The 16396-nt window shown below is 35.5% G+C and overlaps 1 protein-coding gene across 4 annotated transcripts in view; it reads right to left on the bottom strand.

The window, feature by feature from the left end:
* The window catches only part of GTF2E2 (general transcription factor IIE subunit 2), a 78098-nt gene that overhangs the window by 39134 nt on the left and 22568 nt on the right, over positions 1-16396 (bottom strand). For all 4 annotated transcript variants that reach the window (XM_023630731.2, XM_001495553.7, XM_014736586.3 and 1 more), the window contains exon 3: positions 14983-15074. In XM_023630731.2, coding sequence (XP_023486499.1) covers positions 14983-15074 — 92 coding nt within the window. The remainder of the gene's footprint in view (positions 1-14982; positions 15075-16396) is intronic.

Raw genomic sequence — 16396 nt, 5'->3', positions numbered from 1 at the left:
AAGGGATACATGGGAACTCTGTCCTTTCCCCTCAGTTATGCTGTGAACCTAAAACTGTTCTAAAAAATAAAATCAAGTAAAAAATAACTTAAATATGTATACAATGGAATACTATTTAGCCATATAAAAGAAGGAAATCCTGCCATATGCAACAACATGGATAGACCTTCACGGCATTATTCTAAGTGAAATAGACAGAGAAAGACAAACACTGAATGAACTCACTTATATGTGGAATTCAAAAAAAAAACCCTGAATTTTCAGATACAGAGAACAGATTGGTGGTTGCCAGAGGTGAGGGGTAACGGATGGGTAAAATGGGTAAAGGTGGTCAAAAGGTGGACAAACTTCTAATTATAAGATAAATGAGTCCTGGCGATGTAATGTACAGCACGGTAACTAAGCTTAGCAATGCTGTATTGTATTATATATATATATATATATAAATCAAATCATGCTGTACACCTAAAACAAACAAAATGCTATATGTTATTTATATCACAATTTAAAAAAAAACAAAAGTAAATGTAAAAAAAAGCGTATGTTAAAAAACATGAGATGATGATGTTAACTAAATCTACTATGGTAATCACTTCACAATATATGTAAATCAAACCATCATGCTGTATACCTTAAACTTACATAGCAATGCATGTGAAGTATTTCTCAATAAAAATGCAAAAAAAAAGACAATGCTGAATAATGGTGAAAATACTGCAATACATTTACTTTTGAAATGAGAGAGTATGTAAACATGCCTAAATTCATACCTAGTCTATTGTAGGTTCATGTTGTTTTAAATAACATATGTCTCTTTAAAATTCATCTGCATGCTTGTTTCATTAAATAAAAGAGTTACTCATATTCAATTCTTTCTTCATGTACTTTCTCCATTACATCTGTAAGTTATGCTCAATAAAAAGGAAATAAGTGCAATAAAATATTCTCTTAAAAAAACATATGTAGCGTGAAACGTTTTATATAGAAAGGGACAGAAATAAGAAGATACATTTGTACCTTGTTTCTTTATAAAGAAGCACTAGAAACAGTCACAAAAAACTAATAGAAGAGATTACCTATAGAAGCAAGGCAGGGAAGAAAATAAGTAAAATTAGAGGTGAGAACAAAACTTGCTCATTTACACCTTTGGATACTGTTTTTTATATGAAGAGATGTATTATTTATTCTAAACCAGACAAAATTAAATTTATAACAAAAAATATTCCAGGCTCTAAGCTCCATCACAGTTGGGCAGGTTACTGAACCTCACTGGGCTTCCACCAGGCCACTGCCAAACTACAACGATTTTTCAAAAGGTATGTTTGGAAAGCAGATAAAAACATAAAGCCTAACGCATACCACATAAGAACCACCTATTGAGCATTTGCTATTTGCTGTTAATTCATTCAAATATTTAGTGATAACTCCTATGTGCCAAAAGAACTGCCATGAGACAGACAATGAAATGCAAACTACTGCCTCTCAAGGGCTCCCAATACAGGGCTGGAACCCTAGGGTTCCATAAGATGTCACTAGGGATATCATAAGACATTGTGTTTTTGAAAAAAAAAATCATCGTTTTTTCAAATGCATGCGCCATGCAATGTGAGTGCTCATAGTGACAGGCAACTACTGAGCAGCCATGCTAACGACTTCATTAGAAGTCTTTTAGAACCATGTGGCAAGTAGGGCTATGTTCATTTGGCTGAGCCCACCACCAGTTTTTGGTGAAATAGGGAGATGCCAATGACAATTGGTAAGCTTTCTGTTGCACAAACGGGAGTACAGTAGGCTGACAAGGTCAGCAACTCTCTTCCAAATTACCTCCCCCAACCTCCCCTTGGACAGTGCCATCTGACTTACAAGAGCAATAAGCTCTGCTGGTGTAATAGGAAATCAGAGGGAAATGTTCATTCTAAACAAGGGATTTTTACACACCAGGACTCAACTGCCCCCTGCTGCTTTGCTGTTGTAAATGTTTCAAAACATGGATCATGTAGAAATAAAAGTAAAATATTTTGGGGAAGTGTTTGTATTTTTTGTGACGTTCTCAGTAATTATTCCCTGTGGTTTTCTAATTTACTAGCATTGTTTTATAAACATGTCTGATAGTCCAGTGTGATGATTTTGGAAGATGAGATTTATAATAGAGGATTCTAAGCCCAGGCCCATGAACAATTCTAATAAGGTGAGTAATAAAGAACTATAATCTTCTGAGCCATTTCACTGCACCAGAGAAACAAGAATATATATTTTTAAAAAAAGCCTACCTTTACAATGAAGGCTACAAATCAATCAACGGGTTTTACATGAGCTAGTAATCCAAGTATCCTATTCCACTGTGCATCGACTATGGCAACCAACTTACAAGGGCTCCAGCAAAACTGGAAGACACTTAAATATAAATGACAAGCATTGGACAAGTCAAAGTACTTACTATTTTAAACAGCTACTGGAATCTCGAATCAAACAGAGTAACGCTTTTGTTTATTAAAAAAAAAAAAGTCACATTCAGTGAAAAGGCTCAGAAACCAAGTTACTAGTAGAACTTATTCTCCTGAAAAGGGAGTGTGGGGGCAAATTGCACAGATAGTGGGAACCAAATAATGTCAACATGTCAAATGGTAGTGAGTAAAATGCACAGTATGAGAAATTGAAAAGTATCAAACAATACAAGTAGACAAATTGATGACATGTCACATGATGCTGGAAAAGGTTTGTTTAATAAACTGAGAAACAACAGCTTGTCTATCCAGGTTGACAAATCAACAGACTTCACCAATAAATGCCATGCAGTTAACATTTGTAAAATTTTCAAACAATGGTGAATTTCAAGAAAAACTTCTGCTGCAAAGAACTGCCACAAACAAGCAAAGAACAAGACATATTTAATGTGGTGTCTTCCTATCTGGAAGCAACGGTCTGTCTTGAAGGAACCGCACTGGTATCTTCACTAATGTGCCTCATCAATGGTTGGCTCAGCACAAGGTTTTACCTCTCTTGTTAAAAAAGAATATATAGGTACACACACATATATATATGTATATATACTGATGTTGTCACAAGACACTGCTTTCTTCAGAGAGCTACTAGTATTAAAAACCCTTGGAAATGAAAAATGTCTTGAATGATACAACAAAAATGATTTGCTTTATTAAACAAAGACCAGTACTTTTGAGCACATAAATCTCCTGCTACATACAGCACTCCAGTGGCTTAGCAGAGGAGTTCTTGAAAGAATACTTAAGCTGAAAGGAGAATTACAGAAGTGCTTTCAGGAAAATAGCAGGCCATACTTTACTGAGCGCTTTGAAGACGAAGAACAACTGGAGAAGCTAGCTTTCTTAACAGACATTTTTTTAATCACATGGACTGGATGAACAAGTTTCATCAAGCCTCTAGAAAAAATGCTTTGAATTAAGTGACAAGACTTTTGGATTTCAAAAGAAAACAGTTCTTTGGAAAAATCATGTGGCAAAAGGAAATCTTGTAATGCTGTTTGGGCTTGAGAGTGAGGAAGGTATCAAAAAGTCTCCAGCATTACTAAAAACCATCTGGAAGAACTAAAAAGCAAAACTGAATGATATTTTCCCCCCCTTTCAACAAATGTACACCTGGATGAAGGACCCTTTCTCTGGACTCTTCTCACTTGAGAACAAGTTGCCTCCTTGGATAAGGTTAAAAAAAAAAAAAAAAAATCAAACAAAAAAACTGAAGTTTACGTATACTTACTGACTTCCATTAGAGTTGATACTCTGAGGAGGAGGAACCACATACATACACAGAATAAGCTAATAAATTAGGCAAAATACATACAAAGACATAAAAATAGCATTCTCTACTCAACACTGACAATTATTATTGGCTTATTATGTCCACAACATAACGATTAGGTAACATACAGGAGCTGTAGGTATAACAATTTTTTGCAAAGGTTCCCTGAGGCCTAAAAATTATTTCAAAGGTTCCTTCAGGGTACAAAGATTGGGAAAGGCTGTTCTACTGGCTTAAGGAAGTTTGCTTCTACTATTAATTTGCTACAAGCTTTTATCATGAATGGGTGTTAAATTTTATCAAAAGCTTTTTATGTGTCTGAGATGATCCTATGATTTTTCTTCTTTATTCTGTTAATGACTTATACTGATTTTTCACATATTAACAACTCTTACATTCCTAGAATAAACTCTACTTCATCACAACGTATTATCCTTCTTATATATGAGTGGATTCGATCTGTTCATCTCTTTAAGGATTTTTACACCTGTATTTATGAGAGATGCTGATGTATAATTTAAATATTTCATTTAAAACTGTAAATAAATCCAGGTTCTTGACCCAGCCCTGCTGTCAACCAGAGCTGTGCCTATGAGCCAGTCATTTAATTTCTCTGGACTTCAGAGTTTCTAAATTCAAATATAATTGTCCAAATTAATTCAGACAGAAGGTAGGCCAGTAGTTCTCTAACTTCAGTGTGCATCCAAATCACCCAAAGGGCTTGTGAAAACAGACTACTGAGCTGCACTCTCAGAGTTTCAGATTCAACAGATCCAGGAAGAGGCCCAAGAATTTGCACTTCTAGCAAATTCCCAGGTGATGCTGACATCATTGGTTGGAGAATGACACTTTAAGAGCCACTGAACTAAACCAAATTAACCAAATTTTTCAACAGGAAGTTTTACATAACTCAGATACATCCACATAAAGGGAATTATAACAGTGAGATCAAGAGAAAAATCATTCTATCAAAAACAAAGTGCACTAAAGTAGTATCTTACTGGAGAAAGACATATTCCTCATAAGGGAATTTTCAAGATAATTTAAAGTACTTTGTTTTTTAGACTTACACTTTTAAGCAGTAAAATTCATTTTACATTAACTGTTTCTACAAAAATCCTTCTAAAATGGACCATAAAATTCCCCTATCTTCTCAAACAGGTCCACTGAACATAATTTAGTCTTTTTTGATGTCTCAGCCACTGTCATAATATCAACTTCTAGGCTGTGGTATAACAATAATCATCTCAGTAGCAAGGGAGATGTGTTGGGCACTTTGTCCCAAATGTTCTCAGTGTTATGATTTTGAAGTTCTTGTATCTGTCTTTAATTTTCTTTCCTGTTTACTATAGTCATGTGCTGCATAATGACATTTCCGTCAACAAAGGACCGCATATATGACAGTGGTCCCATAAGATTAGTACCTTATATGTTAAGTGTGTAGTAGGCTATACCATCTAGGTTTGTGTAAGTTCACTCTATGATGTTTGCACAATGACAACATCGCCTGACATATTTCTCAGAACATATCCCTGTTGTTAAGCAACACACGACTGTACTTCTTGCTGTAAATCTCACAGTGCCTATCTCAAACAGTTCCCTAATGAAGCCCCTTGAATTTGATCCATACAATTTCTAAACAATTCTCATTGACCAATTATAGAGTTCTTCTATTAGTAAATGAATAAACCATAAGGAGCTTTTTTGTTGTTGCCTTTTTTGCTTTCTAAGTTCCTGGTTTTATCAGCTCTTCAAAAAGGGTACATAAGGGACAGTTGAAGACTTTCTGAGAATCAGTTTACAAATCACCTTCCATGTGTACGCCCTTCCTTTCAAAATAAGTCCACCCTTTTTTACAAAAAAAAAAAAGGTACAACTCTCACCTTCACTCAGAATTTATGATGCACTGCCTGGAGGTGTAATAAACTCCAAGGACCCAAAGAAAAGGACAACTCAAAAAAGTACTGTTTTGGGGAAGCCTTCACAAATGATAACTGAGGTGTCATAAACTATCGACTATTGGGCTTCGTGTCTTTTCCAGTCTTATATATTTCTCAGAGCTAAAAATAGGATAATTTGGCCCCTGCTAGGACATTCTAAATTCTTACATATTACAGTTTGTGTGAAAGTGAGAGCAGTTTCTTTTAAACAATTTTGGCTCTTCCATCCCCACATCCCCCACCTCCATGCCATATTGTCCAAAAATGAATCACTAAGAGTGATTAAGGGAGAGTCTGATAAGAGCAAAGCAAAGGGAACACTGGTTAGAAATATCTAATGATAAAAATAAGGTGGTTTTTTTCAAGTATTCAAATCTAAGTAATTCTCTTCAGTGATTCTCAAAATTCACTCCTTGAATATTTATTAGCTTACAGAAAAATCATATTTAAAGAACTACAGCAATATCAATTACAGAGGCTGAGTCTTTCAAATATAACAGAAATATTTTCCAGGACTACCAAATTGTTCAAATTACCCTACATAAAACCCACAAACAAAAACCACACACGAACTATTTTAGATTCAGTGTGTATTACTCAATTGGTAGTTAAAACCTATTTTGTCAAATCATATCATGAAATTTTTATTCTAATTGGTCAATTCTCATTACAGCTTTTAGTTTAATAATCCTACCTCCTATTAAAAAAAAATAAGTCATAGCTAGCTGTAAGAACAATCCATTTTTAGCAATAACTATCCTCCTCCCTAATTAATCACTCCAAAATAAAATTTACAGTTATTTCTGGATCATTCCCTTTTATTCATACCTAAAAGCTGAATATCAGATATCGGAAGATACAAGCATACACATTTAAAAAAGGAATAACACACCTTTTATCATACACTTTACTTTATAAATTTTGATTATTTAATTTATAATAATGCAATGTAACATGATAAACAACATATTTGTTTTTAAAGTTATTATAAAAATGGATAAGTTAATTCTATTTGATCCATATAATTTTAATGTCAGCTACCTTAGTAGTATATTTTGGTGTGCATTCTATAATTTTTTTCCTCAGTGGTTTTTGTTTTCTGGGGTTTTTTTTGAAGACTGGCCCTGAGCTAACATCTGCCAATCTTTTTTCTTGTTCTTCGTCTACCCAAAGCCCCTCAGTACATAGTTGTATATTCTAGTTGTAGGTCCTTCTAGTTCTGCTATGCAGCACACCGCCTCAGCATGGCTTGATGAGTGGTGCCATGTCCACACTCAGGATCTGAACCAGCAAAACCCTGGGCCACCAAAGCAGAGCGCGCGAACTTAATCACTTGGCCACAGGGCTGGCCCCCTCAGTGGTTTTTATATTACTTAAACTATGTATTAATCTATTTATTTGAACTTCAAAAATATTTTCTTAAAAGATATTTCCAACACCACCTTGGCCAGTCAGCCAGACCAAGGGACTCCCGCCAAAGCACCTGCACATACAAAGTTTGAAATAGCTGTTTGGTTAGGCAATGGAGACTAGTTTTGTTAACCAGGAGATACTTTCCATAAACTGAATAAGCTCAACTTTCAACCTGAAGGTTTTGACAAAAATATATTTATACACACATAATAAAAGGATTTTAACAAAAAACTGCATTAGCAAAGGCATACTGAAATACTTTCATTTTTTCAACTGCTTCTGAGTACATCAGATTAAGGAAAGTGCCTATATGGGGAAAAGAGGAGAACTGATATAATTAAACATTCGCTAAATGCTGGTAAAGTCTTTTAGATATACTTCCTAGGAACTACGAAAGCAAATGGTCAAGGACCAGGTAACACTTCCTTTGGCAAGTTTGGTGGTTCCTGTTCTTTTGCTTTCAACAAAACTGAAGGAGGACCAAACGGAATTGTCATCTAATGGCCGCTTGACAATAAATTACTAAGTGATTTCTGGCATATAACTTGGAAGGTTATGCTGTCACAAAACTTCCATTAGAATGAACTTCTTTATACAAACATTTATTTTTCAGCACTTAAATCTACAGAATCTAAAAATAAGATCAGAAATTGGTGCCAAATCCTGTATCATTCTATCAATAAGTAATAAATGTCTCCAGATACAAGAACTACTGGAGGAAGAGAATTCTATCTATTTCATTAAAAAACAGATTTCTGGCAGAGTGGCTTCAGCCTGACGGTAGAGTGAGCTCTTCCCTTAGACTCTCTCCTCTAAGATACAAAGAAAAGGACATTCACAAACCAACAGAGAACATTCATACAACACAAAAGACGTGTGAGAGACCCAAGTAGCCATACATCTGCAGGTAGAGGTGCTGGACCTCCCAGGAGGAAAAGGCAGAAGGTAAGGGGATCTCCTCTCCCTCTCCGGCAGTGACCTAGTGCACAGGACTGTGCACAGCTCTGAAAGCAGAGGGGGAGGGATGGTTCTCCATGGGAACACCTTCGCTCTCTGAATTACCTCTCAGCCATGGAAAGCTCCACACAAAGGAGGCTAAGCTGTTGCAGGGCTATCTTCATCAAGCTAGCACCTCAGAAGGGCAGATAGCAAGGACAGAGTGAGATTGCCCCTAGGATTGTGCACATGAAAGAAACTGGCCCTTCTGCCGCCCGGCAGACCACCTTGGCCAGTCAGTCAGAAGAAGGGACACCCGCCAGAGCACCTGTGCATACATTAGTAAAGCAGCAGCTGCGAGCAAGCAATCACAGACAGACCCTGTCAGCATAGATTCCAAAGGACAGGCACAGATGCCAGGGATCATGTTGGGATCAGAATACACAGCTCCTGTCCACCCCACCAGTGGCAACAGGTGGAATTTGCGACCAGACAGCACCAATATGCGATGGCACAAATCCACTCCATCAAATAATATGAGGAGGTATGTTAATACTCCAGACCAGAAGGAAAACTACAAGCACCCAGAAATCAATCCTGAAGGCACAGAAATTTACAATCTAAATGACAGAGAATTCAGAATAGCTATCATTTAAAAACTCAATGAGTTACAAGAAAATTCAGATAGACAGTTCACTGAAACCACGAATACAATTAATGAACAGAGGGCATCCTTCACAAAAAAGACTGAAACTATAAAGAAAAACCAATAAGAAAAGTTAGAGATGAAAAACACAATGAATGAGATAACAAAAAATATGCCAGCCTTGAATAACAGAGCTGATACTGTGGAGGACAAAATTAGTAACTTGGAGGACAGAAATAAAGAAATGATTCAGATAGAGAAGGAGAGAGAAATAAGATTAAAAAGAAATGAAGAAATTCTCCAAGAAATATCCAACTCAATTAGGAAATGCAATATAAGGATTATAGGTATTCCAGAAGGAAAAGAAAGGGAGAAAAGAGCAGAAAGCTTGTTCAAAGAAATAATAGCTGAGAACTTCCCAAACTTGGGGAAGGAGCTGAATCTACAAGTAAATAAAGCTAACAAAACTACTACTTACATCAAGATAAAAAGACCTGCTCCAAGGCATACAGCAGTAAAACTGGCAAAAGTCAATGACAAAGATAAAATATTAGAGGCAGCAAGGCAGAAGAAAATAACTTATAAAGGAATCCCTATCAGGCTTTCAGCGGACTTCTCAGCAGAAATCTTACAAGCTAGGAGAGAGTGGAATGATACATTCAAAATTCTGAAAGACAAGAACTTTCAACAAAGAATACTCTATCTGGCGAAAATATCCTTCAGATATGATGGAGAAATAAAAACTTTCCCAGATAAACAGAAGCTGAGGGAGTTCATCACCACAAGACCCCCCTACAAGAAGGGATTAAGAAGGACCCCAGTACCTGAAAAAAAAGAAAGGGTTTACAACGCCTTGAGCAAAGAGATACATAAGCAGACAAATCAGAAAACGGCAGCTCTCTACCGTAACACAGTAGTAAACACTTAAAAGGAAGGAAAACATCAAAAATAACTATAATCTCATCATTTTAACCACAAACTCACAACACAAAACAGTAGGCTGTGACAACAATAACTTAGAAGGGAAGGAGGAAACAGATGGAACCTACGTAGACTAAGGAAATAAGAGGCTATCAGAAAATGGACTATCTCATCTACAAGATTGTTTTATACAACCTCATGGTAACCACTAAATAAATAATCATAACAGAGACACAAATGATAAAGAGAAAACTGAACAAACCATCATAGAGAATTACCAAACTGAATGGGCAGTCTGAAATACAACAGATGAGAAACAAGGGAAATACAGAACAACCAGAAAACAACTTATAAAATGGCAACATTAACCGCTCAGATATCAATAATCACTCTAAAAGTAAATGGATTGAATTCTCCAATCCAAAGACAGAGAGTGGCAGGATGGATTAAAAACAAGACCCAACAATATGCTGCCTCCAGGAAACACATCTCACCACTAAAGACAAAGACAAGCTCAGAGTGAAGAGATGGAAGATGATACTCCAAGAAAAAGGCAAACAAAAGAAAGCAACTGTTGCCATACTTATATCAAAGTAGACTTCAAGATAAAAAAGGCAATGAGACAAAGAGGGGCAGTATATACTGATAAAAGGGACACTCCACCAAGAAGATGTAACACTTATAAATATATATACACCAAACACAGGGGTGCCAAAGTACATAAAGCAATTATTAACAAACCTAAAAGGAGATGAGATGCTAACAACACAATAATAGTAGGGGACTTCAGCACCCCACTTACATCAATGGATAGATCATCCAGATAGAAAGTCAACAGGGAAATACTGGAAATAAGCGAAAAACTAGACCAGATGAACTTAATAGATTTATAAAGAACACTCCATCCAAAAACAGCAAATACACATTCTTCTCAAGTGCACATGGAACATTCTCAAAGACAGACTATACGCTGGGAAACAAGGCAAGCCTCAATAAATTTAAGAAGACTGAAATAATATCAAGCATCTTTTCCAACCATAATGCTATGAAACTAGAAATCAACTACAAGAAAAAAAGCCAGGAAAGTGGCAAATATGTGGAGACTAAACAACATGCTACTGAACAATCAATGGATTACTGAAGAAATGAAAGGAGAAATCAAAAAATACCTGGAGACAAATGAAAATGAAAATACACCATACCAAGTCATATGGGATGCAGCAAAAGTGGTCATAAGCGGGAAATTCAGGAGAAGGGGCGGAGCAAAATGGCGGGGTGAGCTAAGCGGGAAATTCAAAGCAATATGGCCCACCTTCACAAACAAGAAAAATCTAAAGTGAGCAATCTTAAACTACACCTAACAGATTTAGAAAAAGAACAAAGCCCCAAGTCAGGAGGAGGGAAATAATAAAAATTAGAGCAGAAATAAAGGAAATTGAAACCAAAAAATAAAAAAGTGAAAGGATCAATGACGTTAAGAGCTGTTTTCTTTGAGATGATAAACAAAACTGACAAACCCTTAGCCAGACTCACTAATCAAAAAAGAGAGAAGGCTCAAATAAATAAAATTAAAAATGAAAGAGGAGAAATTACAAGAGACATGATAGAAAAACAAAGTTTAATAAGAGAATACTAAGGAAAAACTATATGCCAACAAACTGGACAATTTAGAAGAAACGGATAAATTCTTAGACTCATACAGCCTCCCAAAACTGCATCAAGAATAGAGAATCTGAATAGACCATTCATAAGTAAAGAGATTGGAACAGGAAGCAAAAACCTCCCAAAAAATAAAAGTCCAGGACCAGATGGCTTCTCTAGAGAATTCTACCAAACATTCAAAGATTTAATACCTATCCTTCTCAAACTATTCCAAAAAATTAAAGACAATGGAATTTTCCTAACACACTTCATGAGGCCAACATCACCCTGATCCCAAAGCAAGATAAGGACAATACAAAGAAGGAAAATTACAGGCCAATATCACTGATGAACATGGATGCAAAAATCCTCAACAAAATATCGGCAAACCGAATCCAGCAATACATTAAAAGGAACATACACTATGATCAAGTAGGATTTATACCAGGGACGCAAACATGGTTCAACATCCATAAATCAATGTGTGATACACCACATTAACAAATGAGGAATAAAAACCACATAATCATCTCAATAGGCTCAGAGAAAGAATTTGACAGAATCCAACATTCATTTATGATAAAAACTCTCAATAACATGGATATAGAAGGAAAGTATCTCAACATAATAAAGGCCACATTTGAGAAACCCACAGCCAACATCATACTCAACAGGGAAAAACTAAAAGCCATTCCTCTGAGAACAGGAACAAGACAAGGGTGCCCACTCTTGCCACTCTTATTCAACACAGTACTGGAGGTTTTGGCCAGAGCATTTAGGCAAGAAAAAGAAATAAAGGGTATCCAAATTGGCAAAGAAGAAGTGAAATTCTCACTGCAGACAACATGATTTTATACATAGAAAACCCAACAGAATCCAAACAGAAAGAGAACTCAGGAATATAACCCCATTTACAATTGCAAGAAAAAGAATAACATATCTAGGAATAAATCTAACCAAAGAGATGACAGACCTATACAAGGAAAACCATAAGACATTATTGAAAGAAACTGATGATGACATAAAGAAACGGAGTGATATTCCATGCATATTGATTGGAAGAATAAACATAGTTATGTCCATACTACCGAAAGCAGTCTACAGATTCGGTGCAATTCCAATCAGAATCCCAATGACATTCTTCACAGAAACAGAACAAAGAATGCTAAAATTCATATGGGGCAACAAAAGACCCCGAATAGCTAAAGCAATCCTGAGAACAAAGAACAAAGCTGGAGGCATCACATCCCCTGACTTCAAAATATACTACAAAGCTACAGTAATCAAAACAGCACGGTAATGGTACAACAACAGACACACAGATCAATGGAACAGAATTGAAAGCCCAGGAATAAAACCGCACATCTATGGACAGCTAATCTTCAACAAAGGAGCTAAGAACATACAATGGAGAAAGGAAAGTCTCTTCCACAAATGGTGTTGGGAAAACTGAACAGCCACATGCAAAAGAATGAAAGCAGACCATTACCTTTCGCCGTACACAAAAATTAACTCAAAATGGATCAAAGACTTGAAGGTAAGACGTGAAACCATAAAACTCCTAGAAGAAAATATAGGCAGTACACTCTTTGACATTGGTCTTAGCAGCATCTCTTCGAATACTATGTCCACTTGGGCAAGGGAAACAAAAGAAAAAATAAATGGGACTTCATCAGACTAAAGAGCTTCTGCAAGGCAAACGAACCAGGAACCAAACAAAAAGACAACCCACCAACTGGAAGAAAATATTTGCAAATCGTCTATCTGACAAGGGCTTAATCTCCAAAATATATAAAGAACTCACACAATTCAACAACAAAAAAACAAACAACCCAATCGAAAAATGGGCAGAGGGTATGAACAGACATTTTTCCAAAGAAGATACACAGATGGCCAATAGGCACATGAAAACATGTTCAACATCACTAATCATCAGGGAAATGCAAATCAAAACTACAATGAGATATCACCTTACACCCGTTAGAACGGCTATAATTACCAAGACAAAAAACAACAAATGTTGGAGAGGATGTGGAGAAAAGGGACCCCTCATACACTGCTGGTGGAAATGCAAACTAGTGCAGCCACTATGGAAAACAGTATGGAGATTTCTCAAAAAAGTAAACACAGAAATACCACACAACCCAGCTGTCCCACTACTGGGTATTTATTCAAAGACCTTGAAATCAACACTCCAAAGAGATTTACGCACGCCTATGTTCACTGCAGCATTATTCACTATAGCCAACAAGTGGAAGCAACCCAAGTGCCCATCAACTGATGAATGGATAAAGAAGATGTGGTATACATATATATACAACGCAATACTACTCAGCCATAAAAAAGGACAAAATCATCCCATTTGCAACAACATGGATGGCCCTTGAAGGTATTAATGTTAAGTAAAATAAGCCAGACAAAGACACACACCATATGATTTCATTCACATTTGGAAGATAAACTAACACATGGACAAAGAGAACAGATTAGTGGTTACCAGAGGGGAAGGGTGTTGACGATGAGCATAAGGGATAAAGGGGCACATATATATGGTGACTGACAAATAATAACGTACAACTGAAATTTCTCAATGTTATAAACTACTGTGACCTCAATAAAAAAAAAACGGATTTCTGTTGAATAATTATTACATATAAATTTTGGTGTTTGTGTGTGAGGAAGATTCACCCTGAGCTAACATCCATGCCAATCTTCCTCAATTTTGTATGTGGGACGCCTCCACAGCATGGCTGATGAGTGGACTAGATCCATGCCCGGGATCTCAACCCATGAACCTGGGCCACCAAAGTGGAGCATGGAGAACTTTAACCACTCAGCCACAGGTCCACCCCAATACAAAGTAAATTTTAATCAAAATTTTACTATATGTATGTTACTCTGATGAACTGTGTGCTAATAATAATTCTAACAAAAACTCTAACCAGAAGATACTTTTAATATTTAGAGCCTTAAGGTGACAGGGAAAACAATTCTAATTTCAAATTGTATACATATTACTGTGACAAAGAGGTTTGAGAGATAATCAATAAAAATTTTTCAAGCATAAAAATATGTAACATTAGGAAAAAATTCAGTGGGAACAACAGAACTGACATACAAATTCAAAGGGAAAATGAGATTTCCAACCACTTAAGTTTGTTTTCATATTTTTGAAGTATTTCATTATAATAATGGCATTTAGATTCCCTTAGATAAACTTAAAAGTGATGTATTTTATTGAGACACTACAAGCCAGAAATTCCATCCTGTGTCATTATTTACACTTACACTGAAAAAATTATAGTTTTTACTTCTCATTTCAATAGAAGCAACATCTTGTAAATCGTCCACATCTTCCTATTGGTTTTCCCAGCAGTAACTGACTGATTAAAAGGTAACTTTATCTACTACCTAAGTACAATTTTATTAAGTTAAATGGTGGGCTTAAATTGCATACCTGAATTAACGTAAATTAAATATATTTAGGTGACTCACTGCAATGCTAATTTGATATCATGTAAAAGACTTGAAGCATTACATATTTTTTATAGTTTTATTGAGGTATAATAGGCATACAATAAACTACACAGATTGAAACACATAAATTGATAAATTTTGACATGTATATACAAATTTACTTCTGAAAATGTCAGTCTCCTTCTTCTGCCAAAAAGTTAAACACAATTTTTGTTATATGAGAAAAGTACTTACTTTCATGTAATTCACAATCTTAGCAAGAACGCCAAACTTATATCCAGAGCTTCCTGATAGAGCTTTCAAGTTAAATGATCCATTGCTGTGATCTGGAAATGAAGTTCAAAAAACAATTATAACATTTTCATCTTAGATGTGATTATGACTTGTAAGCAGCTAAAATGATTTTAACTCTGGTAAAATATTTGTTTAAATTTTTCTATATAGTAAATTCTATCCTGTAAAATTTTGATGAAAAATTAAAAACCTTTAATTGTATAATAAACTATCCATTTTCTCACTAAGGATGGAAACAAAGTATAAGTAACTCAAATGCATTAAAATACATTTCTTTTATAAGTATCTTTATCTCACTGTTTCCTTAATTCTGATTAGCTTTCCCCGATAATTAGAAGTAGGGCTTTTTAAACAAGAGGACAATATAAATCTCAATCTGATCCTTAGTGCTCTTCCAACAGACTTAAAATCTTGAGAAGTGAGTGGATTACTTCTGAGGGAAAGTTCAATTTATCACCTATTACATCAATTTCTGCTTATCAACTAAAAACAAATAAATGGCTATTAATGAGAATTAGTAAAAAGAAGGACAGCATAACTGTTTTAAAGTAAACTTTGAAGATAAATTAGAAATTAAAAAAAAGAGGCACTGCCACTGCATAAACATGGATAAAACGATGAGAGCCTGAAATAAGGAGCAATCTGCACAGAAGATAATCTGTTTCAGAACATCTATCATTTTGTTGCATTCTTGCAGGCAGAAATCCTAATGCTACTATTGCATCACAAATGCATTCCATTAGTCATAGGAAGGAAGAGTTAAAAAAAATTCATCATAAATACTAGCAAAACATTTCAGAAGTACACTCTATTAGCAAGTCATCAGATCAGATATTATAAAGTTCCCATGTGGCTGACGCACAAAGGAAAAGGTTAAATAAAAGGGGCGGGGGGAGTCAATGTCTAGCACTAGCTTGGTAATAATAATTTAAGCAAAAGAATGCATTAGAACAACCACAAGTCAAATGTAACAACTGTCAGAGGTCCAAAGAAGAGCTTCTAGATGGCAACATAATACTCCTTTGAGATTAGTCAGTGAAAAGGCTTTAGTGAACATGCTTTTTTGAGACTAAAATGAGACTTCAAATGCAATTTTCCTCTAAAAACAACTTTGTTAAAATTTTGATAATAACTTAATGGGCACACTAACATCTACTGTTTCCAAAAATAACAATAATATTAAGAATGCCTTATAGGTGTGGTTTCATAGTCACTATTTCAATTACAAAATGCTAGCTACATGGTTCATTTTCCCAAGGTGTTCAGGACATTCTGAAAATAATAGTAACTAACCTTTACTGAACACTTACTACTTGCTAAGAGCCATGCTAAATGATTTTCTCATTTAATTCCT

Source organism: Equus caballus, chromosome 27, assembly GCF_041296265.1.
Source record: "Equus caballus isolate H_3958 breed thoroughbred chromosome 27, TB-T2T, whole genome shotgun sequence".
NCBI lineage: Eukaryota > Metazoa > Chordata > Mammalia > Perissodactyla > Equidae > Equus > Equus caballus.
This window is presented reverse-complemented; position numbering and strand designations above follow the sequence as displayed.